Here is a 21,360-nt window from a genome sequence, read left to right on the forward strand (position 1 = left end):
ATGGCCATTGATTGTTGAAAGCCTTGTTGACAGCCTAATATTCACACCAAATTTTACCCTACAAGTTGAACATTGGGAATACTCAAGAAGGAAACCAGCATATGTACCTGGTGGATTCACTTGTTGCCTTATCCAAACAACCTCCATGTTGCCTGCATCTAAATCGCCACCCCATGACAACTAACACTTCAACTGTGCTCTGGCAGTGCACTCCGAAAACACAGACTTGTGTCCTGGACACACCAGAAACTTGGATCAAAAGGCTACAACAGGGATACTTTGCACACAGGGACAGGTACTCAGCTCACAGACTGGACCAGGCTGCATCTCTGAAATGTTCATGTCCTTTCTTAGCACTTGCACACTTAGAGCCTGCCTGCATGCTCACCTGTTTCTGCTTTGCCGTGCCGTGCTAAATAGCACAGTTCCAGTGAATTAAGTCAAGGCAGTCTCCCATCCCAGTCAAGGGCTTTGGCCATTGTCAGGGAGTGTATGCCTCTGCAGTCCAGGGAGTGGACCACGATCAGTCCATTAGCTCCATTGTGGCAAATCCAGAGGGTAGGCTAATGCAGTTGGAGAGATATATATGCATCAGTCTGGGGCTTGACGCATCCTGCCTGGCACTGTCTGATCGTGTCAGTCGAGGGGTGGGACACGATCACTTCAATCTGGTCTGTACATAGAAACTAAGTGGAAAGGGGATTGGGGGTGTCGAATGCAAGTGTGGCCACAGCCATGATGCTAAGCTTAGTTGTTTAGTCTTCGGGACTGGTGGCTGCAGTCTCTGGACAAGGGCACAGTTCAATTGTGAAAGGGGCAGCAGGATTTCAAAGGGGGCAATACTGTAAAGTATGCCTGGGAAGGGTGTAATGAGGGAGTGGCTCATCCATGGTCATTACAATCATAGTTTTAAAGGGGTGTGCAGTGCATGACCACACCAGGCATGTTCATCTCTTTTGCCAAGGTCTGGGTGGGAAGAGTAGGAAAGTACAGGCAAATAGATTTGGAATTAGAATAGTCTTTGTCACATGCACTCAAATGAGTGCAGTGAAAAGTTTGTAATGGTACCTTTTGACGCCAACTTAGATACAGAGGACCTAGGTACAGATACTTTTAAGTGTAGTTAGAGTTTTAAAAAAAAAAAAGACTAGCATGGGAACAGTTGAAAATGTCCAGAATGATGATGAATACCAAGTTCCAGTCCATGCCCACCGACCACAGAGCACGAGATCATGCTGCCTTCACGTGCCAGCCTCCATCCACGACTCGCTGCACTGCCACTCTGGGAATTAGCCCGTTCGCTCCACTGTGGGACTCTGCCTGTTCTTTCTGCCACAGGACTTGGCCTGTGCTCAGTCCACTGCTGGCAGGGTTTGGAGTGTAAGGCGGAGTGTTGGGGGGGGGTGGGTGTGCGTGGAGACAGGCAAAGCTACAAAATGGAGATAATAAAAGGGGAAAGGGACTGGCGAGCAAAAGGAGCTCCGACTGGAGCATCCTACTCTGCTGCCACCTTGCAGAAATTGTTTCGTAGGAAGGGATGTGGATATTTAGGAATTCACCAACATAGTCAAAGGTCAGACTGGAAGTCATTGGAAGAGGAGTGTTCACTGTTGCTGTCCAACTTCTGAAAATTGAAATACACAAGGGGAAGAAAATGGCTGCAACCATACTTGGAGTGGGAGGAGTAAATGATTAGACCTGGTGAGGGAGGGTAATGTAGCACATACCATTCACAGGACTTATAAAGGGGAAAACATAGATTACAAGCCTCTGAAAGATATGCAATGCAGGCATGAAGTAGGTACAAGGAGCAAGTATTACACTTTCTGCATTTGCATGGGAATGTTTCATGGAGAGTTGAAGAGATGTTTGGCCTGATAGAGGAATGGACTAGGGTGTCAGAGGTAACAGTCCCTGTGGAATGCCAACATAGGAGGGAAGAAGTGTTTGGTGATGGTGACCTGCTGGAGGTGTAGGAAATGGCAGAGGATAATCCTTTGAGTGTAGTGGGGAAGAAAATGAGGACAAGTGGAACCCTATCATTGTTCTTGACTGGTAGGAAGGGGTGAAGGCAGAAGTATGGGAAATGGGTCAGGTGTGGTTGATGACCCTGCCAACCACAGTGGGGAAATTCTCATTTGAAGAGAAAGAAAGATATGGAAGAAGCACCCTGTGGAAGGTGGCATCATCAGGACAGGTATTGTGGAGATGGAGAAACAGGGAGAATAGAATGGAGTCCTTTCAGATGCTGCCAGACTTGCCTAGTTTCTGTAGCTATTTCACTTTTTATCTGATAGTATAACCTGGATCTGCATGAGGAGGGATACAGGGGTAAAGGATCCCTTTACTAAGATTGTGTGTTTTCACTTACTGTTCTTATGTATCTGAAAGTGAAAAGGACCATGGCATAGGTTAATCATGCAGTTCTTCTCATGCAGCGATTAGTGCAAAGGAGGAGCTGCTGAAGACTGATAGCAAGTACCATTGTCTACCACATACCTGCAGAGGGAAATGCAACAGGATAAGGAGGAAAGCTGTAAGATGAAACAAGGCCCACGGGCTTAGTTGCAGCTATCTGCAAATAAGTGACAACCTGTGTCAACAACAATTCAGGATGTCCCACCCCAAGTACAACAGGTGCTGGATGAAAACCTGTGACCGTCTAGACTGGCTAACAATTTCTTCCCAGTAACTCTAAGTGACACCTATCCTTAATTTCTTTTGTCACCAAATTGTTTCAGAGAGCTGCTGGGGACCTCCCATAGCTGTTCAGAGGCATCAACTCAGAAGGGCATCTGGAGGTCACTGACGTCATCTTCACAAGGGGCCACCAGTTCATTTACTTTTTTTCTCCTTGATGCAGAACATCAGGAAAACTAGGGCACTAGAATTTTGAGCCTTCTCTAGTTTCCTGCAGGTTTAGGGTACAATCAAATTACTCGCAAAGCAACAGAGCAAAAAACAACAAAAAAAATTGCTGGAGAAACTCAGCATCATCTATGGAGAGAAAACAGTTAATGTTTCAAATCTCAGTGACCCTTCTTTGCAGTCAGAGTACCTTATGAACTAGCAATCTTTTTCAAAAGAAAAAGATTCCGCTCTCTCAATATTCAAATAACGATCACAACAGCCAAAAATTGCAGGTCTGCAGTCAATATCTGGGGATATTAAATCTGATGTTGTGGTTGCCAGCCTCTTTCTTTCCAAGACCTTTGGGGCATATGAAAATAGTTCCTGGCCAACAAGGGTTACACCTTCCATATCTAAGAAATCTTCAGAATGCCACTAGGGAGAGATAGGATACTGCCCATGCTTTGGCCAGAACCATTGTAAAACAGGCTCCTGAAAATGTTATAATGTCTCCAGTGCCAGACACTATACCTCCAGAGTATTGTGCATCAACATGGTGTTCTGTACCCTCCACAATTGAAGCCACCAAAGTGAGGATGTGTTATCAGAGAAGGAGATGCAGCAACAAGAGGAAATCTTTAAGGGAGGATAGGAAGGTAAGGATCTGGAGATAGACCTGTTGCCCGAAAAGAGTACTCAAATCTTTTACCCAGGTACTTTTCCATTAACAAAACAAACACAAGTTGCTGAAAAAGCTCAGCAAGGTCTGGCAACATCTGTGAAAAGAAATCGGAGGTAATATTTCGGTTCCCGTGATCCTTCCTCAGAATTTTTATTTTAACTCTTTAAGTACCAACCCTCAATATAAAGCATACATTTAGCGTAACATTTCCTTCTCACTTCATCTAACTTAACTCACTTCATTTAACTTTATCTTCCTTTAACTTAATTCACATTTAACTCTAAGTTTGGTTTGAATCAAATATTACTTTGATTCGAGGAGAGTGGCCAGCTTTATTCTTGGTGTCGATATTGCCTCATGGTTCTTTTGTCTTCTCTGAAGACGACTTCAAGATACATACTCCTCAAAAATGTTGGATGTCAAGAGCTCACTCCTACAAAATCTTTTCTGCTAACTTTTCTCTCAAAATGTGCTCATCCTTCCAGAAAAGTCTCTGAAACTCAGCCAATGAATTGACCAAATCTGATCTCAATGTTTGATTCCCAGCCAATGGAGTTCACTGGTAAACCCGTCCCAAATATTTTTCCTAAGCCATAAACAGCCTCATTCTGTGCTCCATATAAGGTTAAATGGTGCCAATGTGTCTAGCAGACCACCATGTTCAGCACAGGAAACCGCAGGTCACAGCTTATAGGACAGGTAACATGTTCTGGCCATAGTTTTAACCAAGGTCAGACTTTAAACCAAAATAACTCCATGGAGGCCACCACCCCATCACAAAGTCACCCTTTATTTTCACATGCATAGTACTTGACACTGGTCTGGTTTCCTCAGAGCCATCTATCAAAATGAGCAGAGCCTCTGACACTACTGTGTATATCTGTCAGCCAAGGCTCCCTGATTGGGGCTGTTAATCTGATCCAATCAAGGAACTCATGTTCTGTGAAGTCTACTAGACTGACCTTGTTACAATCACTACATTCTTCTCCTCCCTCCGAACCAGAGAATATTGGTTGGTTCTTTTATTTTTGCTCCTCCTGGGCCATTTTAGCACCGGTTCAGTTTCCTCCGACTCTGCCTGATATAGACAGTGTGTAACACAGTAGCTCACCCATTGTGCCTGGAGCCTTTCAGAAGAAAAATTATTCCCTTCTTTTAGGCAAAGGCGTCGAGGCAGCGACATCTGCCATGTCTATCTGAGACTCCAAGGTCCCTTCGGCAGACGGAGGGAGGGGGGGGGGGGAAGAGAACTCAAGGGTTCCAACAGCCTTTCCTGCTGTTCTGAGGGGCCAGGTATGCCTTGCTCCTGCCTCCATTTGGGAGTTTGCAGTTTTCATGCGGTCCATGTGCTTGTTCAGGACTGCCTCACCTACCCAAACTTTGTAGGTCATGGGACCTGACCTCAAGCCAACTTTGTCTCTTACCCATGCAGGGCCATTTGTGGTTTCAGCACCAAACTTCATGTCTAATTGAGAGACAGTTTACTTCAGGAGGAATCTTTTTGCTGGCATTGGCGTTCCTGATGCCATTGTACCTTTTCCCCCTGCCCCCAGGGCCAGGAAGATCAGATTTAACTGGGTGGAGTCTTCTCCACGCAACTTTACCTGTGCTATCCTGTATTTGTGAGAGGTGTTTTGACAATCAGCTACGTACTGGGACAGTTTAGTATCTAGTGAAGCTGTAGGCTGTTTCTTTAAGCCTGCCTTCAAAGTTTGGACTGCTCTTTCTGCTAAAAGATTGGATGATGGATGGTATTGGGGCTGTCCTTATACATTGAGCGTCATTTGACATTAGAAAATACTCGAATTCCCTGCTGTAAATGATGGCCCAAAGTCTGAAGAACTCTTCTGGGAGCCCATCTGTTGCAAAAGATGCTTGTAGCTTTTCTATAGCCATCGCCATGTTTGACGATCAAACTCTGTGTATCCAACCACTGATTGGACGTCCACGATGACTATGAACGTTGAGCCCCTGAAAAGGGCCGGTATAAAATCGACGTGTAACCAAGACCAGAGTTTACCTGGCATTCCCATGAATGTGGGGGAACTGCTGACGGTAACTTTTGTCTTTGTTAGCACTCTGGGCACTACCCCATAAATGCAGCTATGCCTCCATCCAATCCTGGCCACCAGGCCTAATTTCTTGCCAACATCTTCATTTTGGACACCATTGGATGACCCTGATGGAGTTTAGCCAGTATCTGGAGGCAGCCTTTGATCGAGACAATTCCTCTTGCTCCCTATAATAATATGCCATCCTCTACAATGATCTGGTCTCTCTGGATCCAGAAAGGTTTCCATTCAGGTTGTGATGACCCTTTTGTTTCCCCTGTCACCGCTAGCTGTTTTAGTTTGGTGTCCAAAATGTCTAATATTGTCAGCAGTGACCGGAAGTGTGTCCAGAAAGTTTAAAACCAGAATGGAATCTTCCAGTGGTGGCACCACCAGTGGTATATCTGCCAGCCGGAGGTAGCTCAAGGCATCTGCATATGCTATTTGGCCTCCTGAACGGCGTTCCTACTTTTAATTGTGTATGCACTTAGAATGAGAGCCCACTGCTCAATTCGACCTGAAGCTATGGGCGGCACAAGCCCGTCCTCAGAGTAGCCCTAGCAGGGGTTCGTGGTCTGTTTCTATTATAAATTTACATCCGTAAAGGTATTGGTGGAACTTTCTCACCCCAAATGTGACTGTCAGACCTTCCTTCTCTATGTGGGCATATCTGCATCGGAAGTCCTGGAAGCACACACTATTGGGCATTCCTCTCCATTGGGCCATCTGTAAGCCAACACTACTCCGATATCTTACAGGGAGTTATCACATGTCAGCACCAGATCTCACTTGAGATCATAATCTGCCAACACCTTGGACAATGACAGCTGCTTCTTCTCTTACCTAAAGGCTGTGTCTTGGCTATGAGACCATTTCCAAGGCTGACCCATTTTCATTAGCAGATGTAAGTGCTCCTGGATTGGAGGCCAGATTACATTTGATATTTCTGTAATAATTCACCATTCCAAGGAAAGATCTAACCTCCTGTACAGACATGGGAGCCAGGGCACCTTTGATCATCTTCACTATCTTCCAATGGGTATAATCCAGTCTTGTTGATTCCGTAGCCCAGGTAGGTTATTTGGGCTGCCTGGAACACGCATTTCCCCTTGTAAGGTGTAAACCTGCCCAGGAGAAATGTCTAAGGACTATGTCTAACTTCTCTAAGTGCTCTTTATTGGTCTTTTCTATTATTAGCATGGCATCCAGTTCAATGGCAACCTGGAGTAGTCCTTGTAAAATGTTCTGCATCGTCTGCTGAAAAATATCGCAGGCTGATGATACCCCAAACAGCAGTCTTGTATATCAGTACAAACCTTTTATGGGTATTAATTGTAGCATACTTCTGGGAATCCTTATCTAACTGCAGTTGCAGTTATGCATAGCTCATGTCCAGCTTTGTGAAGGACAGACCCCTGCCAGCTTTGCATACAAATTCTTTATGCGTGGGACTGGATATGTATCCATCTGTGAGAAGCAGTTCATCATTTGTTTGAAATCCCCAAAGGCAAATTGAACCGTTGGGCTTCTTGGTCAGTAAGATCAGTGCTGCCCATTCCACAAACTGTACTGGTTTGATGATTCCTTCGCTTTCTAGCCTCCTAATTTCTGTCTCTACTTTTGCACACAAGACAAACAGCACTGGGCAGGCCTTGCAAGATCTTGGAATTGCTTAGTGATCGACATGCAGGGTGGCCTTGAGGGTCCCTAGACCCTCCTGAGGAAACATCCAGGTGTATAGCTGGGACTTCATTCAGGCAGCCAATTTCTAATTGAAAAATGTTGAGCCAATTAAGGAGAATCTTTCAACCAATTTCACCCCAACCAGCATGGGTCCCTGAGCCTTTTACTACAATCTGTGGAACTGAATCAGCTGCTTCTCATGAGAGACTGGAACCAAAGTTGTACCCTTGTCTGCAAAGATATCCTGGTACAGGTTCTCAGTCCAGCTGAGGCCTTACACAAACCTAAATCTTGGAGTCCGCAGCGAATTTGTTAAAGATTGGCTCTGTAATCACTGAATGGCACAGTTGAATCATCCTCCTTTAGAACCAGGTGACCATTTAACCAGACTTTTATTTTATTTTATTTTATTTTTATTTTGTTTGGTTCAGATTTGGATGTTGCTAAGCAATTTAACAGTTACAAGCCAGATGTAGGTGGGCTTTCCAGGGTTTGCACTCTCCTGGATATCAGCCTAAGAGTTCTCTTACTCAATTCAGTCTAGTGAGATTCTTTTGCTCTCTTGAGTCTGCATACCAGCAGCAATTACAATGGCTTGCTGGCCCAGATCCTCAAGAAAATGTCAAATGTTTAGCCAAGGCTTAGCTTTGACTTGGAGTTTTGCTGTAGGCTGACCTAAAGTCCCTCTGTTCAGGATACGTCCTGTATGAGATAATGCAATTTCCTTCACGTAAATGGTGTCCCCGGAGCTCAGTTAGCCTGGCAAGTGTGACCATGTCCATCAGTATTCCCTGTAACTCATACTCCATTTGCATTTTCACATGACAAAGCCTGTTGTATGACTGTTTGAAAGTCTAGTTGGGTTTAAGCTAGTAGGCACTTTTGCTGAGTTACATCATTAATCCCACATACCGAACAAACAGTCTCTCAGCATTTCATTAAGGGTTAAACCAAAGTCACATACCTCTTCCAGTCATCTTAACCTTGTCAAAAATCGTGACAGATTCCTCTGGTTCTCAAATTGCTGCGTAAAACCAATAGTTTCTCAGAATTAGAGGAGGCTTGGGGTTGTAATATTCCTTAACTAAATCAAGCAACTCTTGAAAGGTTTTAGTTTCTGGTGCCTCAGGAAACATTTCCACTCATAATAACATAAGTGGGGGGTCCACAAACTTTCAGAAAATTTACTCGTTGCTTTTTATCAGCCCCAATGTCATTTTTCCAGGAAAAAAACATATTGCATTCTTTTCATATACTGGGCCTAGTCTTCAACAGCAGGATCAAACAAGTTAAGCTTCCCAAATAACAGCATGATGCCAGAAATGTTTACCCCAACTCAAAGACCACTCTTGCAAGCTAATTTCTTTAGTCATGTACTTTTTTTCTCCCCTCTGTCATCACCACTGAAATAACTCCGCACAGGCCACTATCCCATCACCCTGTCAACTTCTATATACATACAGACGCACACACATAGCGCGTCACACTAGGCCAGCTCCCAGAGCAAGGAAAACCTCTGACACAACTCTCCAATTGGGCTTGTCAACCTAGTCCAATCAGGGAATGCATTCTATGAGGGCCACCTGGCTGACCTCGTTACAATCACTATAAAACTACCAAAGTTCCCAGCATGCGTGTTTGGAGCTTTTAGCCACTTGACTATACACCTCAGAGATGGATGTGATGCACATTCATATTTTGTTTTCCATTTGTACAGTGGCTGTGAGCCTTCTGTTTGCTACATACCACATTCCTCAGGATTGACTTGATTTTTCATTTGATTTCAACTGTGGTCTTGATCACCTTAATTCTGTGAAAGGTTTGTGCATGCACTTTATCTCGCCGTGGACCAAAATTTAGTGCTAGAGAAGTTGTGAATCATTGAGCACTTCCATTTCCACATCTATCCTCACACTCTTTGGTGTTTGTGCTAAAGTGGTCATGCATCAAAAATATGAGAGTTAAATTCACAAATTCACTCTCTAGGAGTACTACTAAATTATCTTGCATACGTTAAAATTAGTTTAAAGGATGTTCCACCCTTGCATATATTATCTTGCATACATTAAAACTAGTTTAAAGGATGTTCCACCCTCACTATTGCTGCAGGGATGCAGAGTGAAGTGAGTCTTCATTGTACCCTTGCAATACCTGAATATTCTTACTGACAATGCTTCCATTACCATGGGCTACAAAATTTGGATTCATTTGGATCCATTCAGCCCCAACGTAGGATAAATTGACATGCTATAATTATTGTTCCTAAACAACTTAAATGTCTGGGGTCCCAATTGCCACAAGAGAAAGTCTAAGTATGTGAGGGACAAAGTTTGAGGAACACAAATCTCTCCACCACATCAAGATGCTGATCCACAGATGCATACAATTAACACACAATTAACAGATTCCAATCTGTATCACCTCATGTATCACCTCAGTGGATCAGCATCTTGATATGGTGGAGAGGTGTGTCGAAGGCTATACTGGAGGTTCTTCACCTCCTCAATGCTTCAGTCTGTGTAGTCGGACTCTCAAAAGTGCTATCATCTGTTTGATCATGGCCTGGTTGCAGCAGTGTGCACCAATTTGAAAGTGCCACACAGCAGAGTGACCAACCTGTTACATTCAAAAGTAAGTGCCAGCTTTGCTGTGTCCGCCTTTCCACCCCAGACCCACTTCAACCATTCCATGATCCATTGCATTCATTAGAGACCCATGTCATACTTATGTGACCTTGCTGCACAATATTTCACACATGTCACAGCCCCTTTGGAAGTTCCACAAATGATGGGGCACTTTTCCCCACCATTCTTCTCATTTTAAGTTGCTGCCACTGACTTCTGCATCACCAACATGCCGATCTTAGTTTGACGAGTACCAATGCCGTGGTGCAATCTGCCTTTGATCGACATTTGACGCTTAAGCACGTTCACTCTGCATGCATTGCACAATGTAATTTTTTATTCACTCATAGAATGTGAACATTGGCTGGGCTAGCATTTATTGCCAATCCCTAATTGCCCTTGAGAAGGTGGTGTTGAGTTGCCCTCCTGAACTGATGCAATTCTTTTGGTGTGGGGAGGGAGCTCCAGGATTTTGATCCAGTGACACTGAAGGAATGCAGATATATTTTCAAATGAGTGATGAGTGATTTAGAGTGGAATTGGCAGGTGATGGTATTCCCACATAATTGCTGCCCTTTTTCTCACTCGTATTGATCGTGATTTCAAAGGTGCTGTCGAAGGAGACTCAGTCAATTTCTGCAGTGCATCTTGCAGATGATACATACTGCTTCTGCCATGTCAGTGTATATGATGTGACTGTTTGTGTATGTGATGCTATTCAAGCAGGCTGCTTTGTTCTGGATGGTGTCAAGCTTCTTGAGTGTTGTTGGAACTGTACGCATCCAAGCCGGTGGAGAGTATTTCATCACATTACTGACTTGTGCCTCATAGAAAGTGGACAGGCTTTGGGGAGACAGGTGGTGAGTTTACTTGGTGCAGGATTCCTAGGCTTTGACCTACCGGTGTAGCCACACTATTTACATGTCTAGTCCAGTTTTTTTTCTGGTCAAAGGTCATTCCCAGCATGGTTGGTAGTGGGCGATTCTGTGATGGTAATGCCATTGAGTGTCAAGGAGCTATGGTTAGATTCTCTCTTGTTGGAGATAGTCATTCTTTGACATTGTGAGTTGCCTCTTGTCAGCCCAAACCTGGATATTACCCAGGGCTTGGGTATATTGGATAGTCAATGAATTTGCAGAGTTGGTGAAGGAGAAAGAGTGCTGGATAGGATTAGGCGTTAAGTTGGGATAAAGGAATGAGGGATCACGGGGGAGCAAAGAGAGCATTAAGTCTCTGAGGCATTGATTGGCCTTTGTAGGTATGGGAATTGTGAGGGGTGAGGGAGTTGTGAAGGATGAGGACTTGAAGAATATTTCATATCCCCACCCCTCCCTCCTTTTTAGAGACTTAGGATCATTGAGTCTGGTCCCACACACCTTTGTGGAAAGTCACCTTTTGGTAGAGGTAAGACACCATTTTGTGGAGGTAAGGCACCTTTTTAGGATTGTAAAAAGGCACACTTATATGTAAACAGTGCGCAAATTCATTTGGATTGATAAAGTTGTCAAAAAATTGCCCAAAAATATATGGAGTTAACAAAACAACTGCTGGCTATTTCGGAATGCCTGGTGTTTTTTTCTCTGCAATTCTTTACTACTTTGTTCTGTGACATTGAATTATGTGGAATCTATATGGGTGATTTTCTGGTTATGAATGAGTAGTATGAGGAAGGTCTAAAATGTAGGTGTATGTGCCATAGTGCAAAGTGCTGAGAGGAAGCTATGAGTTTGTGGTGCTTGATGGAGCTTGCTGTTAAGTGAATGAGGAAGGTGAGGTGAATTGAACAGTGCATCAAGCTAACGGCCCAGTTGAAAGATATGGCATTTGAAGATGAATTTGCTGAGCCTGACCACTCATGAGGTCATTAACTTCTTTAACTACTACATCCAGGTCCTTGGGATGACACTGATTACATTTACTTCCATGTCCAACAGCACTTATTCCCTTCCCACTTGTGTGGAAAAAAACCTGGCACACTTTGGAGCCAGAATATATCTCCAACTGCCCACCTCCTCCACCAGGATTGCATCAGAAAATCTGACAGCCTGTTCTCTGCAATATCATGCTACTTTTCTTTTCCTGTAGATCAGACATTTCATCAGCTTGTAGAGCCTGGTCCCATTAGAATGCACTTAAGAGTTGGAGGCAAGCTTTACGGTTCTACACCCACTCAAACCCAGGGCCTCCCCTGGGGGTGTGGCACCTACATTACTTTGAATGGTATGCAGGTTTATTGTGTATCATGATCCTTGTACCCATATTCTGGGACTATGAAGGTTTTAGCCCTCTAACGTGCCTATTAACAAAAATAACTTTTAACAAATTTCTTATATTTATCCCATTTTGCTTAACAACTAATAATGTCTGATATCCAAAGCAAAAGAAAATCACTTGTTTGAGCATTTGTGGTAGCTAATTTTGAGCTGTCAGAAATCAAAGCACTCAAGAAGTAATACAGCTAATACTGTAGGGAATGAAGACGTGGGAGGGCCTGCACTTATAAATAGTTTGAACTTAATAAATTCTAATGGTCAAAGGTCAGATTTTTTTTAAGCTCATACCCTGGTGTTTGCTCAGTAAGTAAAAAAAAGAGGGCAGAAAAGTCATTGCATTTCTTTTCCAAATTTGTGTTAGCAGTGTGATTCATACTCCATGAATAACAGCCTGAGACCTGGAAGTCAAAGCAACCTAATAGAGATTTTATTACACTGTGCAACTGATTAATATAAACAAGGTGCACATTTATACAGCTATTACCAGAGATTCATCAGGGACTAGGAAGATAACAAGGTTATTCCTTGCACTGAATTCAGCCAAGAAAGGATCGCTACCTTTCTTGAAACAGTTTGTTTGTAATTGTCAATCGTACTGACTTAATTGATTTCACGTAACTAGTTTTACTGTGAGACCATATAGTGCAAGAGCCCTATCTTTGACTACCCAGGCTGAGTTTACCTCTTCTACTTAATCCATATACCTTATACTTTGACATACGTTTCAAAGCAACCAGGTGATTACCGATGAATCGGCTGCCCTCTTTTCAACTTCCTTGATTGAGCACTATGAAGATTTGTGATCTTTCTAGCACAAGGCTTTATTTATCTACAATTAAAATGTAGTTAATCAGTTCACCAGAAGAAACCAATAATGAGGTTTTCTTTCATGAAAGAAAGAGCAATTTTATTATCTGCTAACCCTGAGAAAAATAATGAAGCTACAATGTCCAATATACATGTGCACAGATACAAATTTGAAAAGAGATCATGTTCGGTACCAAAGGAAAACAAAGGAATATGCAGTTCACTTCAGATGTCTCAGATTAATATTGTTTGTCCAGGGACCACCGTTGTTAATCTGATGTCTTGTATCCTTAGCAGTAGCAAATTTTCAATTTGTCCTTTTAAGTATCCTGATGTTTGTTTTTTTTAATCAAAGCTGTCGCTAAGCAGTTTCTTTCTTGAGAGGTTGAGACAGCACTTTTTCCAGTTGGTTCCATTAATAAAATAACCTTTTCTACTCTGTTAAAAGTAGTTCCCTGAAATGCAGTTGGATTGTGTATTCCAATTTCAGAGTTTTTTGTTTCCATGTTTTATAAATTGTAGGACATGTCTTTCATATCTGAAATTTATCATGAAGTGTAAATCAGAATAGAAGATGATGATTTCTTCGTGACTACATCAGTTCAGTGTCCTTTGATAAATATGTTCATTTCAATTCAGACAATTTTGTTTATTCCACATTTGAAACTTGTATCAAACCTGCAAGGTCAGCTTTTTTAAAAGTAACTTAGTCCATGAAAATCACATGTATTAAATTCAAATTATGAAAATTAAAATTGATAGTTCACATTTTATCCGTATAGTGATGGTTTGTGGAATCTTCCCAGCCCCTTAACAATGTGGGCAATGGCAAAACAGTTGGTAAAATGTGGTGACCAGGAAAAAAATGAGACTCTAGGCATTGCGGAAATAAAAGTACCCTTTGCTACACAAGATTTAAATTGCAACATGAGAATCTTGCTTGCATTAACATCTCATTATTATCTAATCTTGCCTCATTTATATGCAGTTTGCTATTTTCCCAAGGGAAAAGAGAAACTAGATGGCAACAATAACCGACACGAAAGCCTGAGCAGGTAGCTGGCAGTTGCAACTTGCTGTCGTCTTCTTGATATATTTATCTTTTCCAGCATTCCCCAGCACCTTGGGGTACACTCCATCACCAGCACTGACTACACACTGGCATCTGCAAAGCACCAAGCCCTGCCAGAGGCACATCAAGGCACATTTGGGACCCAATTTTGATACAGTTCAGCACTTCAATACTGAACTTCAGAACTCACCAACACCTCTTACATTGAAACGCAGCTTTATGTGGACGCACAGACACCTATCTCATGGGTCGGAACAGGTGCACCTCAGGCCGTTGGCTTAATTTCTTAGCACTAACACAATTTGGATGTGCTTGGATGCTGACAGTCTTGCTTTGACTTTCCTGTTAGTGCAGACAGGTAGTCAGGCAGCTTGTCATGTTTGGCAACAATGAACGATAAAGGGGGACAGTGATCAGTCGGGGGAACTAGTTTTTTGCCAGTCATGAAAAGTGGTGAGCTGTCCTAAATGAATGAGTAGAAAGTGCAGAGGTCAGGAGAGGTAGTAGTTTGGTTGGATGAAGTGAGTGAGAGTCATTTAGAGAAGATGTTACATGCAATATTGAGAGTGATACTCCATGAGTCTTGGTGAGAGGTGGGTGCAGTGGCAAACTTAGGCCGAGTGCAAGCTAGCGGAGGGAAGGAAGTTAGTGGAATTGGCCCTTGCCAAAGGTCATTGATCATCTTTTGACATTGCTGTGTGTTCCTCTAGACCACGGATATTATGCTAACCCAGGTGCCTATTTCAGACCAGGTTGACAGTATTTCACATAGTACATAGCTGGGGTTTAAAAGTGGCACCTGTGATGCAAAAGCTGGAAGGTTCCAGCACCGGTGGGCATTTTATTGCTCCTTAGTGCAAGATAGCATGAGAAGGTGCAATGGAGATGTTGTGCATACTTAGTAAGGTGAGCCACAGTGAATTGCATGAGAAAACCTGATAGAGTTCAAAAGGAAACCCTCTATGAAACCTCCTAATATTGACACTTGACTGATTTTTGGTAAAATGCAGCCAATTATGTTTTATTGATTTAATTATGTTTCTTTTACTATTGTTCTAAGTACAGTTCATATGGTGGTCAATAATGGATTGCTACATCTAGTCCTGTTCCTGCTTTCTGTATTCTGCCATCAGTTTTACCTTGATGTTCCCATACTGCATATCTCTGCTGTGCCAAGTCAATAAACAGACTTACTTGCATCTTCTTGTATAGGGGTGAGCATTCTTTGTTCTAAGTGTTTCCTCTTCAGAATCAATGTTTTTTTTTTAGAAAGATACATCAGTTTGGATTTTACATAACCTCTATATTGGAGAAACCAAACACAGAATGGACAACCATTTTGCTAAACACACCTGCTCAGTCCACCATCATGACCTGTTTTTCAGGTTGATTGCCATTTTAATTCACCACTTTGCTCTCACGCTTACATTTTTGTCCTTAGTCTGCTTCACTGTTCCAGAGAAGCTCAGCACAAACTTGAGGAACAGTACGGCACCTTTCAGTTGTGAACTTTGCAGCCTTCTGTGTCATTATCATGTTTTAGCTTCCAAATTAATCTATTCTATATTTATGCCATTAACACCTATTCTAGCCCAAAGCTTTGTTTCTTTACTATAACCAATTACTTTGCCTTTCGTTCCATGACATCTTTTGTTATTTAATCTCTGCCACCCACTACTCTATCCTAAACCTTCCTTTTTGTTCTATTTCCCCATTCTCAATTTGTCTCCTGGGTCATGATACCAACCCCTCCCCTGAGTCCTGATCTCCAGTGAAACTGCACATGCGTAGAATGTAGATGGAAGCACTTCCCTACAGCGCATTTCTTATGCTCCTTGATGTCAGCAAATTCAGCCTTTGTATCTCCCTTCAATTGCAAAGAAGGGTCATTTGGCAAAAAATATTTCTTCTCGACAAATGCTGCCAGGCCCTCTGAAGCTTTTTCTTGAGTGCTTCCAGTTCTTATTCAAATTCCCAGAATCTGCACTATTTGCTTGAATATGAAAGAATATAGCCATTACCCTTAATGTTCAATGGCTTCGCCTCAGCATCAACATTAATTAGGAGCTGAACGAGCCCAGTGAAACAGATGCTGAGATTATTGCAACTAGCTGTGATTCCTAGAATCTTCAGGCGTCTATGGTGAGTCATTCACTTCCTGGCTCTCCAAAGCTTTTCTGTCACCTGCAAAAGAGAGAAGTCAGGAGAATGTGAGAATACTCACTACTTGTCTGGTTGGATGCAGCTCTAACAACACTTTGTTTTGTCTCAAATAGTACTAAGCTATCTGCCTGATTTGGCACCACATCACCCAATTGAAATACATATCATTGGCATATTGGCTTTGTAGTGTATACTTTACGTAGGCTTCTTGAGTAATTCCTTCCAATTCTGCAACATCCATCACTTTTGAAGAACAAGGACAGCAAATGCATAAGATACCAACACCTCTAAGTTACACACCACATGACTCAGACATATTTCACCATTCCTTCATCGTAGCTAGGTCAAAATCCTGGAACTTAATACTGAACATATTGTTTAGGCCATGTTCATCATTTCAGCTGCAGCAATTTAATAAGAAGGCCCATCGCCAACTCACAATGGGAGTTAAAGATGTCCAGTAAGTAGTGACCTTCTCAACCTCTCGGGGATTAATTTTAAAAATTTTCCCCATGGAATATTGGACACCTACCACTTTACTGCATGAAGAATGATATTTTGGAGCTGTAAGCTCAGGTGGCTGGCTATTTTGTCAAAGAATAGCGATCACTCATCGTGCCTTGTGATTCTGATTTCAACTATGGACTACAGTTACTTTACCGATAAAACACAAGTGGAATGTCCAACATAAAACCATTGTTCAGTTTTCTCTACATTGTATGCAAGCAGGAAATAGTCTCAAGGGAGACTCCATTAATGAGGCTAGCATCTTAAAAGTGAAGTGCAATCAATTTTTCAAAAGGAAATCTTCATAGCAAAATAATGATATTCTTTGTACCTGCACAGTGAAGCAAGCACTTTCCCTTTAAGTTTCAGCATTACCATTGCTCGGTTGCTGCACCAAGTTGTCACCAATTTGTAGAGGCATAAATTAGATTGACAAATCCTTGGATGGAAATGATGAAATTAGGACTGATGAAAGCAGCCTGTTTTAAACCTATCATTTGGATAGCCACATGCTTGCTAGTGCAGGTGCATCTACATCCTGTTTGACTTCTGCTGTAAGTTGCAGTAGAATTTCAATGAGACATAAAAGCTTAGGATCCTCTTTTTCACTCCCTAAATGACCTCTGACATTACACCGTGCCATTAGATCAGAACTTCAGGGCTATAGTACTGTACTAATTGCATAAAGAGAAATGTCAGGAACGGAGTTTCATAAATTGCAGGTTATGGTTAAAAAACAAAAAAAAAGCACTTTCTTTATAGAATCTTTGCTTTGCTGAGCATGAAATAGGAATTGCACACAGTTGCTAGAAACTAGTATGAAGACCATTTTAGAAGGATCTCATAACACACTCTATCACTTGAAAGCTCTGTTGGTTCTCTAATAGACTGAAAGTGACACTACCATGCTGTTTACTATACTGTGCTAAGCACTGTTCAGTGGTACAGCAGATGGTGGTGCATCAATAGGTCAGTATTGATTTAATAAATGTGCCTTGGGGCAGCACCATATTAGGTAAGTGCTTATAACTAGGTTTTATTTTTGATTACAATTTCCTCAAAAACAAAATACTTTATTTAAAAATGAAAAGCTCTGAATTCTAATGTTTGTTTATTCAAAAAAAATTATAGATTTTCTTTTTACTCTCACAATCATCATCTATTCTCAGAATTAATTCTATCATACTGTACTTTTACTTTCCTAGTGCAGTGGAAAATAGTGTATAAATTAAAGAATTGTCTTATCTTTTAGATATTCTTCAACCAAAGCTTGAATTGTTTAGCATTGTACATTTCTCGGGCAGAAATGTCGAAATCGTTACGTGGGCTGTAGATTCAAATTAAGGCCCTATTCCGAAGATTTATTACCCTCAGATGCTCAGTCTCTGTAGGACAGACAGAACATAAATTTTGTACAGCAATTTGGAGTGCAAGCAAAATTAGAGTTTATGCTATAAAATAATCAATTAATTCTATTAATTTAGCAAAAACACTTAAAACTGTTACTGAACGAATTTGAATTTGTGAGCCTCAAATGTCAGTGCTCCTGATAACAGCTTTTTATTTTAACCTCACTTTGGATTAATTCTTTTGAAAAGGTATTTTAGTTGTTTCCAGTCACTATGAATTCTATCCTCTGTAATAGGACCAGAACAAATATTTGATATTTTGATCTCAAGTCAGGCAGATTCCAGTTCAATGACGTTTTTCTTCCACGATTACACCTTGTACATTGTTTTGATTTGTATAGAGGGGTACTATGTACGAAGCAGTACTGACTTTATTTGGAATACCTATTGAGTGTGCAAACTGTACAAAAATAACTAACAGTGATGTCTTTTCAGGCCTATTTTTGTAGACATTATTTCCTCATCGTGAACAAAATATTTTTGAACTAAAATTGCAAGCTTTTTGTTTTTATTGTTAATTGCTACGATGATATTGGTCGTAAGGTTTGCTTGGAATTATCACAGAGCTTTCAATCAGTATCTGCATTCCCTGATACCTTTATTGCTCAAGTTTCTGAGATAAGTTTAAAATATACCAATGACTGTAGAAATTTACAAAATCTTGATTAATGTAGGTGCAAATATACTTTTTTTTCTGTAGTGTGAATCAAGGTATATTTATTTGGAAAGAGTTTGGTTAGAAAATTTAGAGGATAGAAACAAACTTAAGTTTGTGCACACTGCTCACCTTGTGGTAATGCAGGGAACTGTAACTGGAGAGGAACATTTGCTCAACAGCCATGTTGGAGTAATATAATCTGCCTCAGCAATTCGTCTAACACAGTCTTAATGTGAATTTGATAAAGGAAAATTTGTATTGCTGTTTGTTGGGCTAGTACTGGCTAAGACAAGGAAAAATTGACCAATCTGTCGCATGGTCGAATCTGCGGAAAACAGGCCCCTTATGCTAATGCATTTGGCCAAATGTTTATCAAAAGAAGTCTTTTGATTGTGTAAATCTGAACTGTCAGTATAATGTTTGAAATTGGCAGAACACTAAATGCTGCTTTATTGCATAATGAGGTAAGGTGTTTTATTTTACTGGCAAACGATATTGTATATCATTCCTTCCAATTAAACTGTTGTAGTGTTCAGATAATATATTTAAGAATTCTGCTGGTGATGTGGTACTTAATTATTATGTTACATTTTTTGTTCAATAGATTCAGAATGTTTGTCATATTTTGTGGGATATTGCCTGAAGATTATGTTTAAAGCTTCAAAATACTATGGAATAGGTGATTAATGCTGAATTAGCTGGTGTTGTTTGTGTGAGCTCAATGGCAACTGATGCTAATGTTAGGACAAATTTCGTGTTGGGAGAACTGCTAAGAGATAACGTTGACAACAAATAACTGAAGTGAGGGGTTTCTGTGTATAGTTTATGAATAACTGATCACGTTTTGTAGAAAATGAGCAACTTTATATGTGGAGTTGTAATCTGACTGATCATGTAAGTGATTGCTCATGAAGGTAGAGAAAGGCTTGTAATGGAAAATCTATGTTCCATTAACTGTTGTAAATTACCAGGAGAATACTGACAGAAATGTGTTCAACACAAACTAAAATTGTTCTTTGCTTCCCAGTATAGTTGAAAAACATTTGGCTTGTAACCCTGGAACTGTTGATTTCTTGAATTATGGCATGCTGGTATTGTTTGTAGAGCCAATTTCTCTCAATATTACAAATTTGTTACAGGTTCTATTCCTTAATTTAATAGGTTGAAAATATATAATTTTGTTGTCACAAAGATATGCCAAATATTGATTTCTACCCAGAAATTTTTTCACTGTACCTTTAAGTGGCTGCAGTTCAACTATGAAGAATTGTGAATTTTATGTTCCATATTTTTGGTGCCACATGATTGTTGAATTTATTTGTTTTCTTATAAGCAATGGCTGTACTTATTTATGTTAACTCCAACATTTTTGTAGGCTTTTGTTGAGATTTGTTAACTCTTCAGTTTAACATGCTGATTTGCATGTGTGGTAAATGGATAACATAAGCTGACATAATAAATTGTGATATTACGGTATAGAGATTTGTTTCAAGTTAGATTGAAGCCCGAACATCATTGATGGGACAGTTTTGAATCACATAAACATTTTTCGGTTTAGTAGAATAAAGAATTCACTATAGTAGTTTAAGGGAGAAAACCTTGAAGTTGAACTCTGAAATAAATTCAGTTTCTTTATATAATTCACTTCATGCACAAAGTAGACTGTGAGCCCCAAGGCTTTGCATTAATTATGCACGTTTTGAGAAAGCAACTGTCAGAATAGATAAGGTAGTTGAAACACATAAATTTTAAAGCCCAGTTTGCTTCACAATGGTTATGTGATGCAAGCATTGAAGCATGACTGAGATATGACATCTTGTCTTCTCTACATTTCATGTTGAAGATTGCAAATCCAGAGTACACAATATTAAGGGAAAATTTGTGTGTGTGTGTTGGTTTATTAATTTCGGCCTAATTACCAGGGACATTGTGCAGTTCAAAAGCTCTTCTATGCTGTGCATAGAGGTCACTGCATCATTAACATTGTCAATCTGGTAAAAGCTAATTTCAATAGCAGTTGATGTCATGACAGCCTTTTATTTTTCTAGCCAATCAGACACAAGCAGTAGTGACAGATGGTCCCATAAATGGGAGTAAAAGGGTGAAGCAGCCAGCCAATTCTGTGAGCTGATTTGTTGCTTCCTGTAGCATAGATTCAGTACAGCTTTCTTTTGTTTTGCACAAACACTTGCACTGTGCTTTTGGATCTTTAACAGAGGATTTGAAATATTATAGGTCTTCTCCTGGAGATTTCAAGTACGATAAGATCTAATCCTGTGCAATAAGAATGGTTATGGTATGTACTAGGACTTGATATATTTTAATCTGCTTGGGAAACGTACCAAAATGGTTCATTTTAATGTAGCTTTTATTAGTATAATGACAAAAGTCTATCTGTGAAGAAACAAACGAAATTAAAACCTATACCCAGGCTTCAGTGAAGGGTCCAAAAATAGTATTCAGCATTTACAATGACTTAAAGGATGTGATTTATGTAAGCACCCGTACAAACACATATTGTATTTCAAAGAGTTTGCAATTGTGACCTCATCAGAGAGGAGGAGGCTTGTATGCTGTAGTA

At 40.8% G+C, this 21,360-nt stretch overlaps 1 protein-coding gene across 4 annotated transcripts in view; it reads left to right on the plus strand.

Moving 5' to 3' along the window:
• Positions 1-21,360, plus strand: part of elavl4 (ELAV like neuron-specific RNA binding protein 4) — a 140,571-nt gene that overhangs the window by 8,709 nt on the left and 110,502 nt on the right. Inside the window, exon 1 of one of the 4 annotated variants that reach the window (XM_048602282.1) lies at positions 19,204-19,243. The exons of 2 other annotated variants lie outside the window; for them this stretch is intronic. Coding sequence is in view for 1 of the 2 variants with exons in the window: in XM_048602280.1 (XP_048458237.1) it covers positions 21,067-21,075 (9 nt within the window). In the remaining variant the exon portion in view is untranslated. Of the gene's footprint in view, positions 1-19,203; positions 19,244-20,944; positions 21,076-21,360 lie in introns of those variants that run through there. One more of the 4 variants, XM_048602280.1, reaches the window with a different exon arrangement.

This window comes from Rhincodon typus, chromosome 10 (genome assembly GCF_021869965.1).
Source record: "Rhincodon typus isolate 14 chromosome 10, sRhiTyp1.1, whole genome shotgun sequence".
Lineage (NCBI taxonomy): Eukaryota > Metazoa > Chordata > Chondrichthyes > Orectolobiformes > Rhincodontidae > Rhincodon > Rhincodon typus.